The sequence below is a fragment of the Sparus aurata genome, chromosome 14 (assembly GCF_900880675.1).
Source record: "Sparus aurata chromosome 14, fSpaAur1.1, whole genome shotgun sequence".
Taxonomy (NCBI): Eukaryota; Metazoa; Chordata; class Actinopteri; order Spariformes; family Sparidae; genus Sparus; species Sparus aurata.
The window spans coordinates 1554246-1567075 of record NC_044200.1 but is presented as its reverse complement, the minus strand read 5'-3'; the positions used below and the strand labels follow the sequence as shown (position 1 = coordinate 1567075).

Below are 12830 nucleotides of genomic sequence, written 5' to 3'. Positions count from 1 at the left end.
AAGCCTATTTAAAGAAGGGAACTATACAGGACTGCACACGCTTTATTTTTTTAAAGCAACCTAGTGAGAGCCCTGTGCTTGGTGGGCCGCTGCCAGCTTTTTCACATGGACACTGGATGTTAGTTTCAGTCTGAGAGCGCCAGAGAACCAGGTTCAGACGGTTGCGGTATTTCGTCTGTGTGGAGCGCTTGGCTGAATCCCTGTTCGACGAGGTACGACGTGGGGAAAGCGAGGAGCAGGAGATGGACCCTCTCCCCCAACGGGGGAAAACGCTGACCTTGCGTTACCACATCGCACGCCAACCTGAGGTCCGGAACGTTGTTTTGCCTCTTCGTCGTTCTGGAGATCAATGAGGCTCTCCTGGATTTCGGGCTCACAGCTGACAGCATCTGCTTTCCATGGCTCCATCACCCAGTCAGGCACATCTAACTGCTGGAGGTCCCTGAACCGAATCGCCATGTCGGCCTTGACTGCCTTCAAGTGGTCGGGTAGAGCAGCAGGTGACTATCCGTCAGCTCATCCAACACCTGAACAAGCACAGTAAAATAATATTTATATAGGCCTATAATAAATAAATAAATATATTATATTATATTTATTATATATATAGCCTATATATCTTGCTTAGTATGAACAGGCCTTAATTTAAAAACCTACCTTGGTTAACTGCGGAAAGTTAATGAATTGTCGCCTCCCCAGGTTCTGTTGGTAGAGCTCCAGTTTTGCAAGGAAGCTGCAGATGGTGGCCTTGGAGTGGACCAGCGTCATCCCATCCCCCTGGAGCTTCAATGTGACCTCATTCATTTTTCCGAAGTCGGAGAGGTAAAAAATGTCATGGCGACAGGACCACAGCTTGGCCTTCAAGGTTGCGTCTGCCTGGTGGAGAAATTCAATTACTGAAGGGAAAAGCTCGCACAGCCTGGCCAAGCAGTTGCCCTTTGACAGCCAGCGCACCTCTGTGTGGAGCAGCAGACGCTTAAAGGCCTCATCATTGTCCCCACACAGCTGTCTGAAGAGCCGATCATTAAGCGCATGGGCTTTTATTTTGTTAATCGCCTTGACCCGCAACATCCAGGGACTGATGGAGTGACGGGACATTTTTTTGGCCACCAAGTTGTGACGGTGCAGTATGCAGTGCACTGTCAACACCTGGGGGACTTGCTGCTTGAGGAGGGTGGCGAATCCCCGGTATCTGCCGACCATAGCTGGCGCTCCATCCGTGGCGCAGGCGATAATGTTCGTAACTGGGATGTCCCTCTCCCGCAGGAACTCCGTCAGGGCGGCGAAGATGGTTTCCCCTCGCGTGTCTGTGGCCAGTTATTCCCCAAACAGGAAATCCTCAGGCAGATCCCTCCCGGACACATAAAGGACATAGGCCATCTGTCGTTGCTGAGCGGGATGGCCTTGGTGACTGGCGCAGGGTCACGCTGCATGACAGTGGAGATCGCCTCCTTTATTGCAGGAATAACGAGAGACTCCCCTACAGTGAACGGTAAGCCGGCCTTTGCAATTAGCAGAGCTATATTGTAAGATGCCACCAACCTGCTCTCTGTTTGGTTGACGCTCCGAGCGAACATGGTGTTGATCGTAGGGCGCCTTGAACGCTGATCTCTCAGTGACTGGAAGTAGGCCGAGTCTTTTGATGCCTTCTCAGGATGTTTTTTTGACAGATGCTCCTGTAATCGCGACGGCTTCATTGCCTCATTTGAGAAAACCTGCTCACATAGCAGGCACATCGGCAGATGTACATTCGCTGGTGATGGAATAAATCCATAATTTATGTAATTTGCATTGTACTGCCGGCACTTCTTCTTGTTTTCCGCCATGTTTGATTGTAATGTAAATGGATTGTGATTAAATGTGATTACGTAATCGTGCTTGTGTACGTTTTAATTGGCTATTGAAGTGTTAGCCCGCAAACTATTAGCTGGAGCTGGAAGTGACAGCTGTCAAAAGTAGCCAAGTGTCGGAAAGAGGTTTCCCTGCTGCTGTGGTTTGTTTACGGGCGTTACTATGGAGACCGTTCCTGCTCAGCTCGTCCAATCATGGTCAGGGAGCAGAGAGGTTATCTCTCCCTTCAGCTCTCTCGACCACACGCACACGCGCACACACACACACCGCTCTCGCTCTTAAAAGGACACACACCGATCTCATAACATGTAGCTCAGTAGAATTTATTGAAACACCCATAAAGTAGACTATTAAGGTCGGTTATTTGCACTAAAAAAGTTGGGAAACCATGAAAGTTTAAAATGTAGTTCAAATGAACTTTGTACAAGCCAAGTTGTGGCGCACCCCATTCCTGCCTGAGCGCCCCTCTCTCAGCCCTCACGCTCCCAGCGCCCCCCACAATGTCTAGAACGCCCCCTGGGGGGCGGTACCGCCCCCGTTGAGAAACCCTATTCTAGGGGAATGTGACTGCAAAGATGGGATCCAACTCCCAAAAGTATCTTGGAGTTCAGATCATCTTACACTAATTTAGTAAACTTTTTTTTTCTTTTTAATGAATTAAGTACTAGGTACTGTGATTCATTCTCTTAGCACTTTCAAAAACAAGGGGAAGCAGTGTGCTGTGTTTACCAGTTTGTCAGAAACAATTTTTGTGTTGTTGCTTTTGTAAAACATTATTCCATTTGTGTTACTACCAGTGCATTGTTAGTCATTGACTAATTTGAAAAATGCAATTTTATGGCAATATGTACCATTTGTCTTATGTTTCTTTCTACCCTTGACACCAAGCAGTCTGTAGACTTTGTTGAAATTTAGTGTCATGACCACCTGGCTCACAGCAGACCACAACAAAGGGGAGACTACACAGTTAAACCATTTCCATATATTTGTTAACCCTCGTGATGTCTTTCCATTTCACATCACAGAGGGTTACAGCGACCCCCCCCAGGACAACGGCAGCAACAGGGCTGGTGTCTTATTGTTACAGCGCCGCCTAGTGACTATACACAGTATTGCAGCAGTAAATGCAATATGATTGCACAAGGCAGAGGGTCACAATGACCCCCCCCCAAGACAACGCTAATGCAGAGGATGGAGGGTCACAGTGACCCCGCCAGGACAACAGCGCTAGTGCAGAAGGCAAGAGGGTCACAGTGACCCCCCCAAGACGATGCTAATGCAGAGGACGGAGGGTCACAGTGACCCCGCCAGGACAATAGCGCCAGTGCAGATGGCGGAGGGTCACAGTGACCCCCCCAGGACAATGCTAATGCAGAGGACGGAGGGTCACAGTGACCCCGCCAGGACAACGGCGCTAGTGCACAAGGCAAGAGGGTCACAGTGACCCCCCCAGGACAATGCTAATGCAGAGGACGGAGGGTCACAGTGACCCCGCCAGGACAACAGCGCTAGTGCACAAGGCAAGAGGGTCACAGTGACCCCCCAAGACAACGCTAATGTAGAAGGCAGAGGGTCACAGTGACCCGCCAGGACAAGGCTAGTGCGGCAGGGGGGCAGGATGGATGTCTTATCATTATAGCGCCTTCTCGAGACTACACACAGTAGTGCAGCAGTAAAATCTAGTGTGATTGTAGAAGGAAGACAGAGGGTCACAGTCTGTCAGTCTGTCAGTCAGTCAGTCAGTCAGTCAGTCAGACATGTCTCCTTCTAGCCTCTCCACCACTTGTGTCAGCTCCTAAATTGAAATGCGCAGAAGTCGGGCAGTATGGCAGTGTACATCCTTTGCATATAAATGTCTTGCAACCAGAGCACACAGTCTGTGTTTTACGGTCCTTCTTTGCTGGGCATATCTGACACCTCTTTCTCTTGTTGTGTGTTCCAGGTGGGCTGACAGCTGATGAGGTGGTGGTGGTGGTGGTCATCATGGGCTGCTGCTGCTGCTGCTCTTTTCTTTGTTTGGTTTTTCGTTTTTGTTGTTGTTGTTGTTGTTCTTCTTCTTCTTCTTCTTCTTCTGCAGCCTCCTCCTCCTCCTCCTCCTCCTTCTCTTCCTCCTCTTGCTCCTCAGGCCAATCACGACATTTAGCACTATTTTTCTGAACAGCTCTCACGACCGAGGCAGACGCTGCCGTGCGAGGCAAACGCTCCCTTTTTTGGATGAGCGGAGTCACCAGCGCCTTTCCCAGTTGTTCCAGGAACAGCCTCCTTTTGTTTCGTTTACCCGGCAGCCAGCCAGGGTTGATCTCTCGCCACAACACAAAGGCATTGTACGAAGAAACATCGATGATGTTGTGAAAGATGACCAAGGGCCAGCGGGCGGTCATTCTTCTACAACTGTATGTTCCAATCACCTTATCCAAGTTGTCCACACCTCCTTTGTTGCTGTTGTAGTCTAGAACGATGGCCGGTTTCCCATCTTTGCGACGGCCGCCGGCGGCGTCGTCGTCGGGAGCCTCTGTGTGCAAGGTGCTCATGAGCATGACGTTCTTGTTTTTCTTTGCCATGTAGGACACCAAAGTGGTGGTGGATGTGAATGCAAACTTTGAGGACAAGACTTGTCTGTTCTTGGAGGCGAGCAGCGCCAGCGGGAGTTCGGGCTTGTTTCTTCTGACCGTGCCGACCATGGCGACGTCCCTCTCCAAGAGGCGCTGTCCGAGCTCGTAAGAGGTAAAAAAGTTGTCACACGTGACAGTTTTGTGACCACCCGTCAGCCCCTCTGTGACATCGAGCACAACCCTCATGCCCTGGTTTTTTCTCTGAACCGCCGGCAGTCGGCTTCCCGGTGTAGACTTGCATTTTCCAGGCGTAGCTTGACTTTGAGTCACACGCCACCCATATCTTGATTCCATACCTGGCCGGCTTGTTTGGCATATACTGTCGGAAAGGACAACGACCTATTGTGTGTGTGTGTGTGTGTGTGTGTGTGTGTGTGTGTGTGTGTGTGTGTGAGAGAGAGAGAGAGAGAAAGAGAGAAAGAGACAAAGGGAAAAAAAAGGAATCAGAATAACAAACACAATAATTGATGTCAAATCACTCACTCACTCACTCACTCACTCTTTCACTCACACACACGCAAACAATAGCATTTATTGTATGCCAGCTATTACTACTACTACTACTACCTCTGAAGGGAACCATTTGCTCATCCACCGTTATGTCAGGTCCTGGGTTGTAGAGGTACGGAAGCCGCTCGGCCCATTTATCCCACACCTCTCTTATGGCTGCCAGTTTGTCAGTGGCGCGTCTCTCGGGTCTCGACTCGCGATCGTCAAAGCGTAGCATTCTCGAGTAAGTGTGAAACACTTTGAGAGGCATGGTGGCACGGAAAATTGCCCTACCGCTCTCCGCGTCCCATAGACTGGCTGCGGCCTCGCCTTGGGACCTGTAGACACCTGCTAGGATTAGCAGCCCTATGTAGGCGCGCAAGTCGGTTCTACTCATGTCTTTCCAGTTTTCTCCGTACTTTCGGAAACCCTCCAGATTTGTCATTTCTAGCACAATTTTGTCTATCGCCGGAGTGAGAAACATGAGAAATGTCGACACAATGTCGTGGGCATTGGCAACCGCATACGCGGTGGGTCCCGGTGGGTTTGCTTCTGCTGTTGCTGTTATTGCCCCTTTTCTCCTCCTTCTTCTCTTTCTTAGCCTTATATCTCTGACATTGTCGTCATCATCATCATCATCATCAGCATCAGCATCGGCATCATCATCGACATCGGCATCATCATCGCGTTGCCCTATTATCCTGCGATCTTTGTAAAATGCCACAGAGGACCATTTGATAGTGTTGTTCTTGGACATGTATGTTTCTACTTGTTCTTCTTCTTCAGTTTCTTCTTCTTCTTCTTCTTCTTGTTCTTCTTCTTCTTCTTCTCCTTCTTCTTCCTCAGCCTCAGCCTCTTCTCCTGCGCCACAACCGTCACCCTCGTGTTCCTCCACCACGTCCGATTCTTCAGACACGTCCTCACAGTAGTGTCCCCTAGCGTGTGAGGAAATCTCATCCAACACCTGTTTAGCCGTGAAACCCACGGTCTCGGGTGGATGGCATGGCGTCAGTGATACAAAACAGTAACGGTGGGATAACGCCGCATCGGTACGACTTGACAGTGTCGGTTGCACAACATTTCTGGTTGGCTGACATCGCGTCAGTGATACAGAACAGTGCCTGTTTGGCAACATTGCGTTCGGTTGGGCAAAACGGTGCGAGTTTTTGTTTTGGCAAGACCATCAAGTGCCGAGTGTCTGACTGCCGACCGCTCCTCTGACACCGAGTGTCGAGTCTGTTGGGTTTGCGTGGCCACCCCCAGCAAATGTGTACATGCGTATATAAATGTAAGTAGACTGCAGAACAAACTGCTCCATTTATTCACAACCCTCTCTCTCTCTCTCTCTCTCTCTCGCTCTTTCTGTGTACTAAAAGCCTGCGTGCTACACACAAGTGACCTGTGACCATGGCGAGCCCCGTCGATGTGAACGCGGTGGACAAAGTGTTGGAAGAAATGCTAAAGGCGGAAGCCGACAATGCCCGGAGCCCAGGCTCCTCAATCGAGTGGACTTTGCGTGTCCAGATGTTGCAGGCGTGGAAGCACGACATAGCAGAGAATCACTATGGTACGCCTTTGACCTTCTGAAGATGTCTATGAAAGACGTGCTAGTGTTTGTAAAGTAAAATGGAAAAAAAAATGTCAAACTGTGTCAATCTACATGTCATGTCAATGTGTGTTACAAAATGAAATAATAAAACTCTATTGAACTAAAGAAACTGACTGGTTGACTGCTGGGATTACATTGTGTCAGAAATCCACATCCATCTCCATCCGTTTTCGCGTAACAGCACAAGGTTGCAAAAGTGAAAGGCGCAGCACAGGCTGTAAAAACAAAACCCAACACAAACCCAACCAAACATGTCAGATGACATTTAGACTCATTTCCCTGTTCCCTGCGTAACAGCACAGGCTTGCCGATGCCAACAGTACAGCGCAGGTTGGATAATATCGCGTCACATGCGTACACAAAATATAAGTAGACTGCAGAGCTGCAACAGCTCTCCATTTATTCACAACCCTCTCTCTCTCTCTCTCTCTCTTTCTGTGTACTAAGCCTGCGTGCTACACCAAAAGTCTGTGACCATGGCGAGCCCCGTCGATGTGAACGCGGTGGATAAAGTGTTGGAAGAAATGCTGAAGGTGGAAGCGGACAATGCCCAGAGGCCAGGCTCAATCAAGTGGGCTTCGCGCATCCAGATGCTGCTGGGGTGGAAGCACGACATAGCAGAGAAACACCATGATATTGGACGCTTTCTGGATCATATCCTGACAGATTCAGAGTCAGATGCTGAGCTCCTCGACTGTTATCACGCAAAGGAGAATCCAGTTAAACTGATGTACAAAGTCATCGATCGCTGCCTCGAGAGCGAGGAAAGCGCAATGAAATTCCTACGGGTCTTTTTTCAGATGCAGACATTGCTCTACTTGGACCTGCTAAAAGACGGACCCAGGGGCAAGTTTGGTGAGTATGTGCGACCGAAAGCAAAATAATCGAGGCCTCGAGGGGAGGGATCGTCACACGCTGCTGCTGCTGCTGCTGCTGCTGCTCAACTAAAGTAATAATTTTTTGCATGTGTTTTGTTTGTTTGTTTGTTTGTATTGTTTCGTTTCAGTCAGGAGAGATCCTCCCGTGGTGGAATTGACGGAGAAGGTGCGTTCTGCGCTCGGCGATAAGGTCGAGCATCTCAAAAACGTGACGGCGACACCCCTTTACAAGAACAGGATCCTGAATGTCAAATGCGCCCTGGACGTACTGATGACACACAATCAGCTGCTTCCAGAGGAATACGCCGAGTTTGGGGTAAACAAGCGCAGTACCACCGCTATGCGTCACATGCGTATAGAAATACAAGTAGACTGCAGAGCTGCAACAGCTTTCCATTTATTCACAACCCTCTGTGTGTCTCTCTCTCTCTCTCTTTCTCTTTCTCTTTCTCTCTCTTTCTGTGTACTAAAAGCCTGCGTGCTACACACAAGTGACCTGTGACCATGGCGAGCCCCGTCGATGTGAACGCGGTGGACAAAGTGTTGAAAGAAATGCTAAAGGCGGAAGCCGACATAACCCGGAGCCCGGGCTCCTCAATCAAGTGGACTTCGCGCATCCAAATGTTGCAGGCGTGGAAGCACGACATAGCAGAGAAACCCCATTGTATTGGACGCTTTCTGGATCATAGCCTGACGGATTCAGAGTCAGATGCTGAGCTCCGTGACTGTTATCGCGCTAAGGAGAATCCAGTTAAGCTGATGCGCAAAGTCATCGATCGCTGCCTCGAGAGCGAGGAAAGCGCACTGAAATTCCTACGGGTCTTATTTCAGGTGCAGAGATTCCTCTACTTGGCCCTGCTAAAAGACGGACCCAGGGGCAAATCTGGTGAGTGTATACTCTCGAGCGAAATAATCAAGGCCTCGAGGGGAGGGATGGTCACACGCTGATGCTGCTGCTGCTGCTCAACTAAAGTAACAATTTTTCTGCACGTGTTTCTTTGTATTGTTTTGTTTCAGTCAGGAGAGATCCTCCCGTGGTGGAATTGACGGAGAAGGTGCGTTCTGCGCTCGGCGATAAGGTCGAGCATCTCAAAAACGTGACGACGGCACCCCTTTACAGGAACAGGATCCTTCGTGTCAACTGCGCCCTCGACTTACTGATGACATACGGGCAGCTGCTTCCAGAGGAATATGCAGAGTTGAGGTTAAACCAGCACCATGCCGCCGCTATGACTCGGCTACTGCATAAACTGTGCAGCGACACCGCCATCCCTCGAGCCAACCGGGAGTTCATCTCATTGGCGGTGGCCTCCTTTAACCTGCACGTCTTTGACCTCCCGATAATGCCTATGAATGATGTGCTAGTGTTTGTAAAGTAAAAATGACGAAAAACAAAAACAATAAAAATGTTACTGTGCCAATTTACATGTCATGTCGATGTGTGTTACAAAATTAAATAATAAAACTCTATTGAACTAAAGAAACTGACTGGTTGACTGCTGGGATTACATTGTGTCAGAAATCCACATCCATCTCCATCCGTTTTCGCATAACAGCACAAGGTTGCCAATGGTGAAAGGCGCAGCACAGGCTGTGTAAAAAAAAAACAAAACAAGACAAAACCCAACAAAAACCCAACCAAACATGTCAGATGACATTTAGACTCATTTCCCTGTCCCCTGCGTAACAGCACAGTCTTGCCAATGCCAACAGTACAGCACAGGTTGGATAATATCGCGTCACATGCGTATAGAAATACAAGTAGACTGCGGAGCTGCAACAGCTTTCCATTTATTCACAAGCCTCTGTGTGTGTCTCTCTCTCTCTCTGTGTCTCTCTCTCTCTGTGTGTATCTCTCCCTCTCTCTGTCTCTCTCTCTCTCTCTCTCGCTCTTTCTGTGTACTAAAAGCCTGCGTGCTACACACAAGTGACCTGTGACCATGGCGAGCCCCGTCGATGTGAACGCGGTGGACAAAGTGTTGAAAGAAATGCTAAAGGCGGAAGCCGACATAGCCCGGAGCCCAGGCTCAATCAAGTGGACTTCGCGCATCCAGATGTTGCAGACGTGCAAGCCTGACATAGCAGATAGACACAGCGACATGAGCAGTTATGTGACTCGTTTACGGACAGGAGATTCGGATAATGATCTCCTCAGATCTTATCACTGCAAGATCAATCAGGTTGAGATGATGCCCAAACTCATCGATTGCTACCTCGAGAGCGAGGAAAGCGCAATGAAATTCCTACGGGTCGCTTTTCAGGTGGATAGATACATGTATTTAGACCTGCTAGAATGCGGATCCCAGGGGGAGCCTGGTGAGTATGTGCTATACTGAGCAAATTGATCGAGGCTGCTGCTGCTGCTGCTGCTGCTCAACTAAAGTAATATTTTTTCTGCATGTGTTTCTTTGTATTGTTTCGTTTCAGTCAGGAGAGATCCTCCCGTGGTGGAATTGACAGAGAAGGTGCGTTCTGCGCTCGGCGATAAGGTCGCGCATCTCAAAAACGTGGCGACGACACCCCTTTACAAGAACAGGATCCTTCATTTCGACTGCGCCCTGGACCTACTGATGCAATACAAGCAGCTGCTTCGAAGGGAATGTGCCGACTTTTGGATGAACGAGGACGATACCGCCGCTATGACTCGGATACTGCAGGAACTGTGCAGCGACGCTACCATCCCTCAAGCCAACCGGGAGTTCATCTCATTGGTGGTGGCCTCCTTTAACATGCACGCCTTTGACCTTCCAGAGATGTCTGGGGAAGATGTGCTAGTGTTTGTAAAGTAAAATGACAATAAAAAAAAACAAAAAACAAAAACAAATGTCAAACTGTGTCAATCTACATGTCATGTCAATGTGTGTTACAAAATGAAATAAAAGACCTATATTGAACTAAAGAAACTGACTGGTGGGATTACATTGTGTCAGAAATCCACATCCATCGCCATCCGTTTTCGCGTAACAGCACAAGGTTGCCAATGTTGAACGGTGCAGCACGGGCTGTAGAAAAGAAAAGAAAAGAAAAAGAAAGAAAGAAAGAAAGAAAGAAACCCAAACACATCAGATGACATTTAGACTCATCTCCCCGTTTGCATAACAGCGCAGGCTTTTTTTTTTTTTTGCTGCACAGAATTCCACATCCATCTCCATCCGTTTTCGCGTCACAGCGCAAGGTTGCCAAAGTGAAAGGCGCAGTATGGCGCAGCATGTTGAGCACAAGCGCAGCACTGTTTAAAAAACCCCACACGTGTCAGATAACATTTAGACTGGCAGGGGGGGTAATAGCGGCTTCTACCGGACACAAGCGGTAGTAATAATTATTTAAGGGGTGGGTCACCCTGACCCGAAGGGCAATGCAAGTGCTAAAGCACCGCGTGCTATACCAGTCATTGCCTGTAGGGGGGTCATGCGTGACGAAAACGCAGAGGGGGTAATAGCGGCATCTACCGGACACAAGCGGTAATGATTATTTAGGGGGTGGGTCACCCTGACCCGAAGGGCAACACAAGGGTTAAAAGTAGGGCCCCAAGTTACAAAGAAACTAAGGATCAGTGTAAGTGGCGGCTAACTATGTGTAGTGTGATATGGACTGTTGCATTGAGAATGTGCAAACTAACAAGAAATAACTAAGAAGAAGTGTTGGCAGTTGTCATCGCAGGCAGGGAGGGAGAGAGAGGCGGCCCTGGAATCTTCTCCCTAAATACTCTACCAGGCAATCAGACCCAACCATGTGCACCTGGATTGGACATGACCTGGAAAGCAAAAATGGGCATGGCTCTTGGGAAACAGCGCCTCCCCCACCACACAGGAGAAGGACACCTATCCCCAGGAATACTGAGATACATAACACCCTCCCCCTTAAAACAGAGGCCTCTGTAAGTAAGGCTTACGGTTCTGCCAATACACCGAAAAGAAAAAAAAAATATATGTGACCCGCTGTTGCCATTTACCAATACTAGAATTTGGTAACTATAGTTTGACTATGTACACATGTGGACGAGCAAGTTTAGAAAAGGAAAACTATAAAAGGCCCCCACCGCACCTTCCACAAAGAAGGCGTGGTCAATTGGGGGTCGTGCTCCACCCTGCTGGTCCGGTCCACCCCCCCACACACACACACCTCCACCCACCGCTACACAGCCTCCAGCTACTCCTGGTACCGTGAGAGCATCTTTAAGGAGGAAAGACAAGATTAGATGGAATATTGCGAGGAGGAAACGGGCTCACTCAGACCCCTCTGGCGCACGTGACAACGTATCTGCTATGACGTTGTCCACACCGCGTATGTGCCGGATGCTCAGGTTGTAAGGCTGTAGAAAGAGCGTCCATCTCATCAGCCGCTGGCTCGGACTCTGCAAGGAGTGAAGGAAGGTTAGGGGATTGTGGTCTGAATACACGACTACTGGATGGACTCCCCCTCCCACATACACATCAAAATGCTGCAGAGCCCACGCCAGTGCCAATGCTTCCTTCTCTATCGTTGAATAGTTTAGCTGGTGGCGGTTAAACTACCTTGAAAAGTAGCTGACTGGCCGATCCACCCCTTCACTATCAGTCTGCATAAGGACACCCCCAGCCCCAACCTGACCAGCATCTACCTGTAACTTGAATGGCTGATCTAGTCTAGGCACTGCCAGGACAGGAGCTGTACTCAACAGCATCTTAACTTGGTCAAAAGCCATCTGGCAGGCAGAAGACCACTCAAATTTAACCTTCTGCTGTAGTAGGCCGGTCAGTGGAGCAACCATCGTGGAAAAGTTCGGACAGAAACTTCTATAATAGCCGACCATTCCTGAGAAGCGTCTAAGCTCAGTCTTGGAAACAGGAGGTGGGAACTGATCGATGGCTTGGACCTTGGCCCTCACTGGCTTCACCTGTCCCTGGCCCAATACTTTCCCCAGGTACGTTACTGTAGCCCTTGCAAAATCACACTTGGCTAAGTTAATCTTGAGGTTGGCCTCCTGGAGTCATACCAACAGCGAGTGTATATGATCCATGTGCTGCTCCCAGGTTTGCTGTAAACTACGGCATCATCTAGGTACACAGCTATGTCCTCCAGCCCTGCTACTACCCCATTCATCAGGCGCTGAAAAGTTGACGGCGCATTCCGTAACCCAAAACTCGTAACCTTTTAGGAGTGAGGGCCGGATGGTGTGATGAATGCAAAGATCTCTTGGGCACGGGGAGTCAGTGGGACCTGTCAGTAGCCTTTTAGCAAATCAAATTTACAAACAAATCTGGCAGATCCCACTGCATCCACGCAATCCTCCATCCTAGATAAGGGAAGGGAGTCAGGTTTGGTCACAGCATTCACTTTTTGGTAATCTGTGCAAAATCTGTCAGTCTTGTCTGGTTTGCCTACCAGTACACATGGAGAGGCCCAACTGGA

The 12830-nt window shown here is 49.1% G+C and overlaps 3 protein-coding genes and 1 pseudogene across 3 annotated transcripts; 3 read left to right on the top strand and 1 right to left on the bottom strand.

The window, feature by feature from the left end:
* Positions 1-1903, bottom strand: part of LOC115595911 (protein ZBED8-like) — a 6492-nt pseudogene extending 4589 nt beyond the window's left edge.
* Positions 1904-4348: 2445 nt separating this feature from the next.
* On the top strand, positions 4349-7941 carry LOC115595910 (uncharacterized). The gene is made up of 5 exons (XM_030440762.1): positions 4349-4575; positions 6329-6519; positions 7009-7416; positions 7568-7792; positions 7913-7941. Exons 2-5 carry the CDS (start codon positions 6360-6362, stop codon positions 7939-7941), a joined length of 822 nt encoding a protein of 273 aa, XP_030296622.1. The 5' UTR covers positions 4349-4575; positions 6329-6359.
* Positions 7811-8818, top strand: LOC115595909 (uncharacterized). Its single transcript, XM_030440761.1, has 2 exons — positions 7811-8325; positions 8457-8818. Exons 1-2 carry the CDS (start codon positions 7944-7946, stop codon positions 8816-8818), a joined length of 744 nt encoding a protein of 247 aa, XP_030296621.1. The 5' UTR covers positions 7811-7943.
* A 496-nt stretch (positions 8819-9314) lies between these two features.
* On the top strand, positions 9315-10236 carry LOC115595710 (uncharacterized). The gene is made up of 2 exons (XM_030440495.1): positions 9315-9755; positions 9867-10236. Exons 1-2 carry the CDS (start codon positions 9380-9382, stop codon positions 10226-10228), a joined length of 738 nt encoding a protein of 245 aa, XP_030296355.1. The 5' UTR covers positions 9315-9379; the 3' UTR covers positions 10229-10236.
* Positions 10237-12830: the final 2594 nt, after the last annotated feature.

What these genes read in the sequence shown, in the direction of transcription:
- LOC115595910 (XM_030440762.1), top strand. Translation starts at nt 6,360, where the DNA reads ATGGCGAGCCCCGTCGATGTGAACGCGGTGGACAAAGTGTTGGAAGAA. An exon ending in CATAGCAGAGAATCACTATG is followed by an intron (nt 6,520 to 7,008) that starts GTACGCCTTTGA and finishes CTGTGTACTAAG; the next exon opens with CCTGCGTGCTACACCAAAAG. An exon ending in CACCGCTATGCGTCACATGC is followed by an intron (nt 7,793 to 7,912) that starts GTATAGAAATAC and finishes GTGTACTAAAAG; the next exon opens with CCTGCGTGCTACACACAAGT.
- LOC115595909 (XM_030440761.1), top strand. Translation starts at nt 7,944, where the DNA reads ATGGCGAGCCCCGTCGATGTGAACGCGGTGGACAAAGTGTTGAAAGAA. An exon ending in CGGACCCAGGGGCAAATCTG is followed by an intron (nt 8,326 to 8,456) that starts GTGAGTGTATAC and finishes GTTTTGTTTCAG; the next exon opens with TCAGGAGAGATCCTCCCGTG.
- LOC115595710 (XM_030440495.1), top strand. Translation starts at nt 9,380, where the DNA reads ATGGCGAGCCCCGTCGATGTGAACGCGGTGGACAAAGTGTTGAAAGAA. An exon ending in CGGATCCCAGGGGGAGCCTG is followed by an intron (nt 9,756 to 9,866) that starts GTGAGTATGTGC and finishes GTTTCGTTTCAG; the next exon opens with TCAGGAGAGATCCTCCCGTG.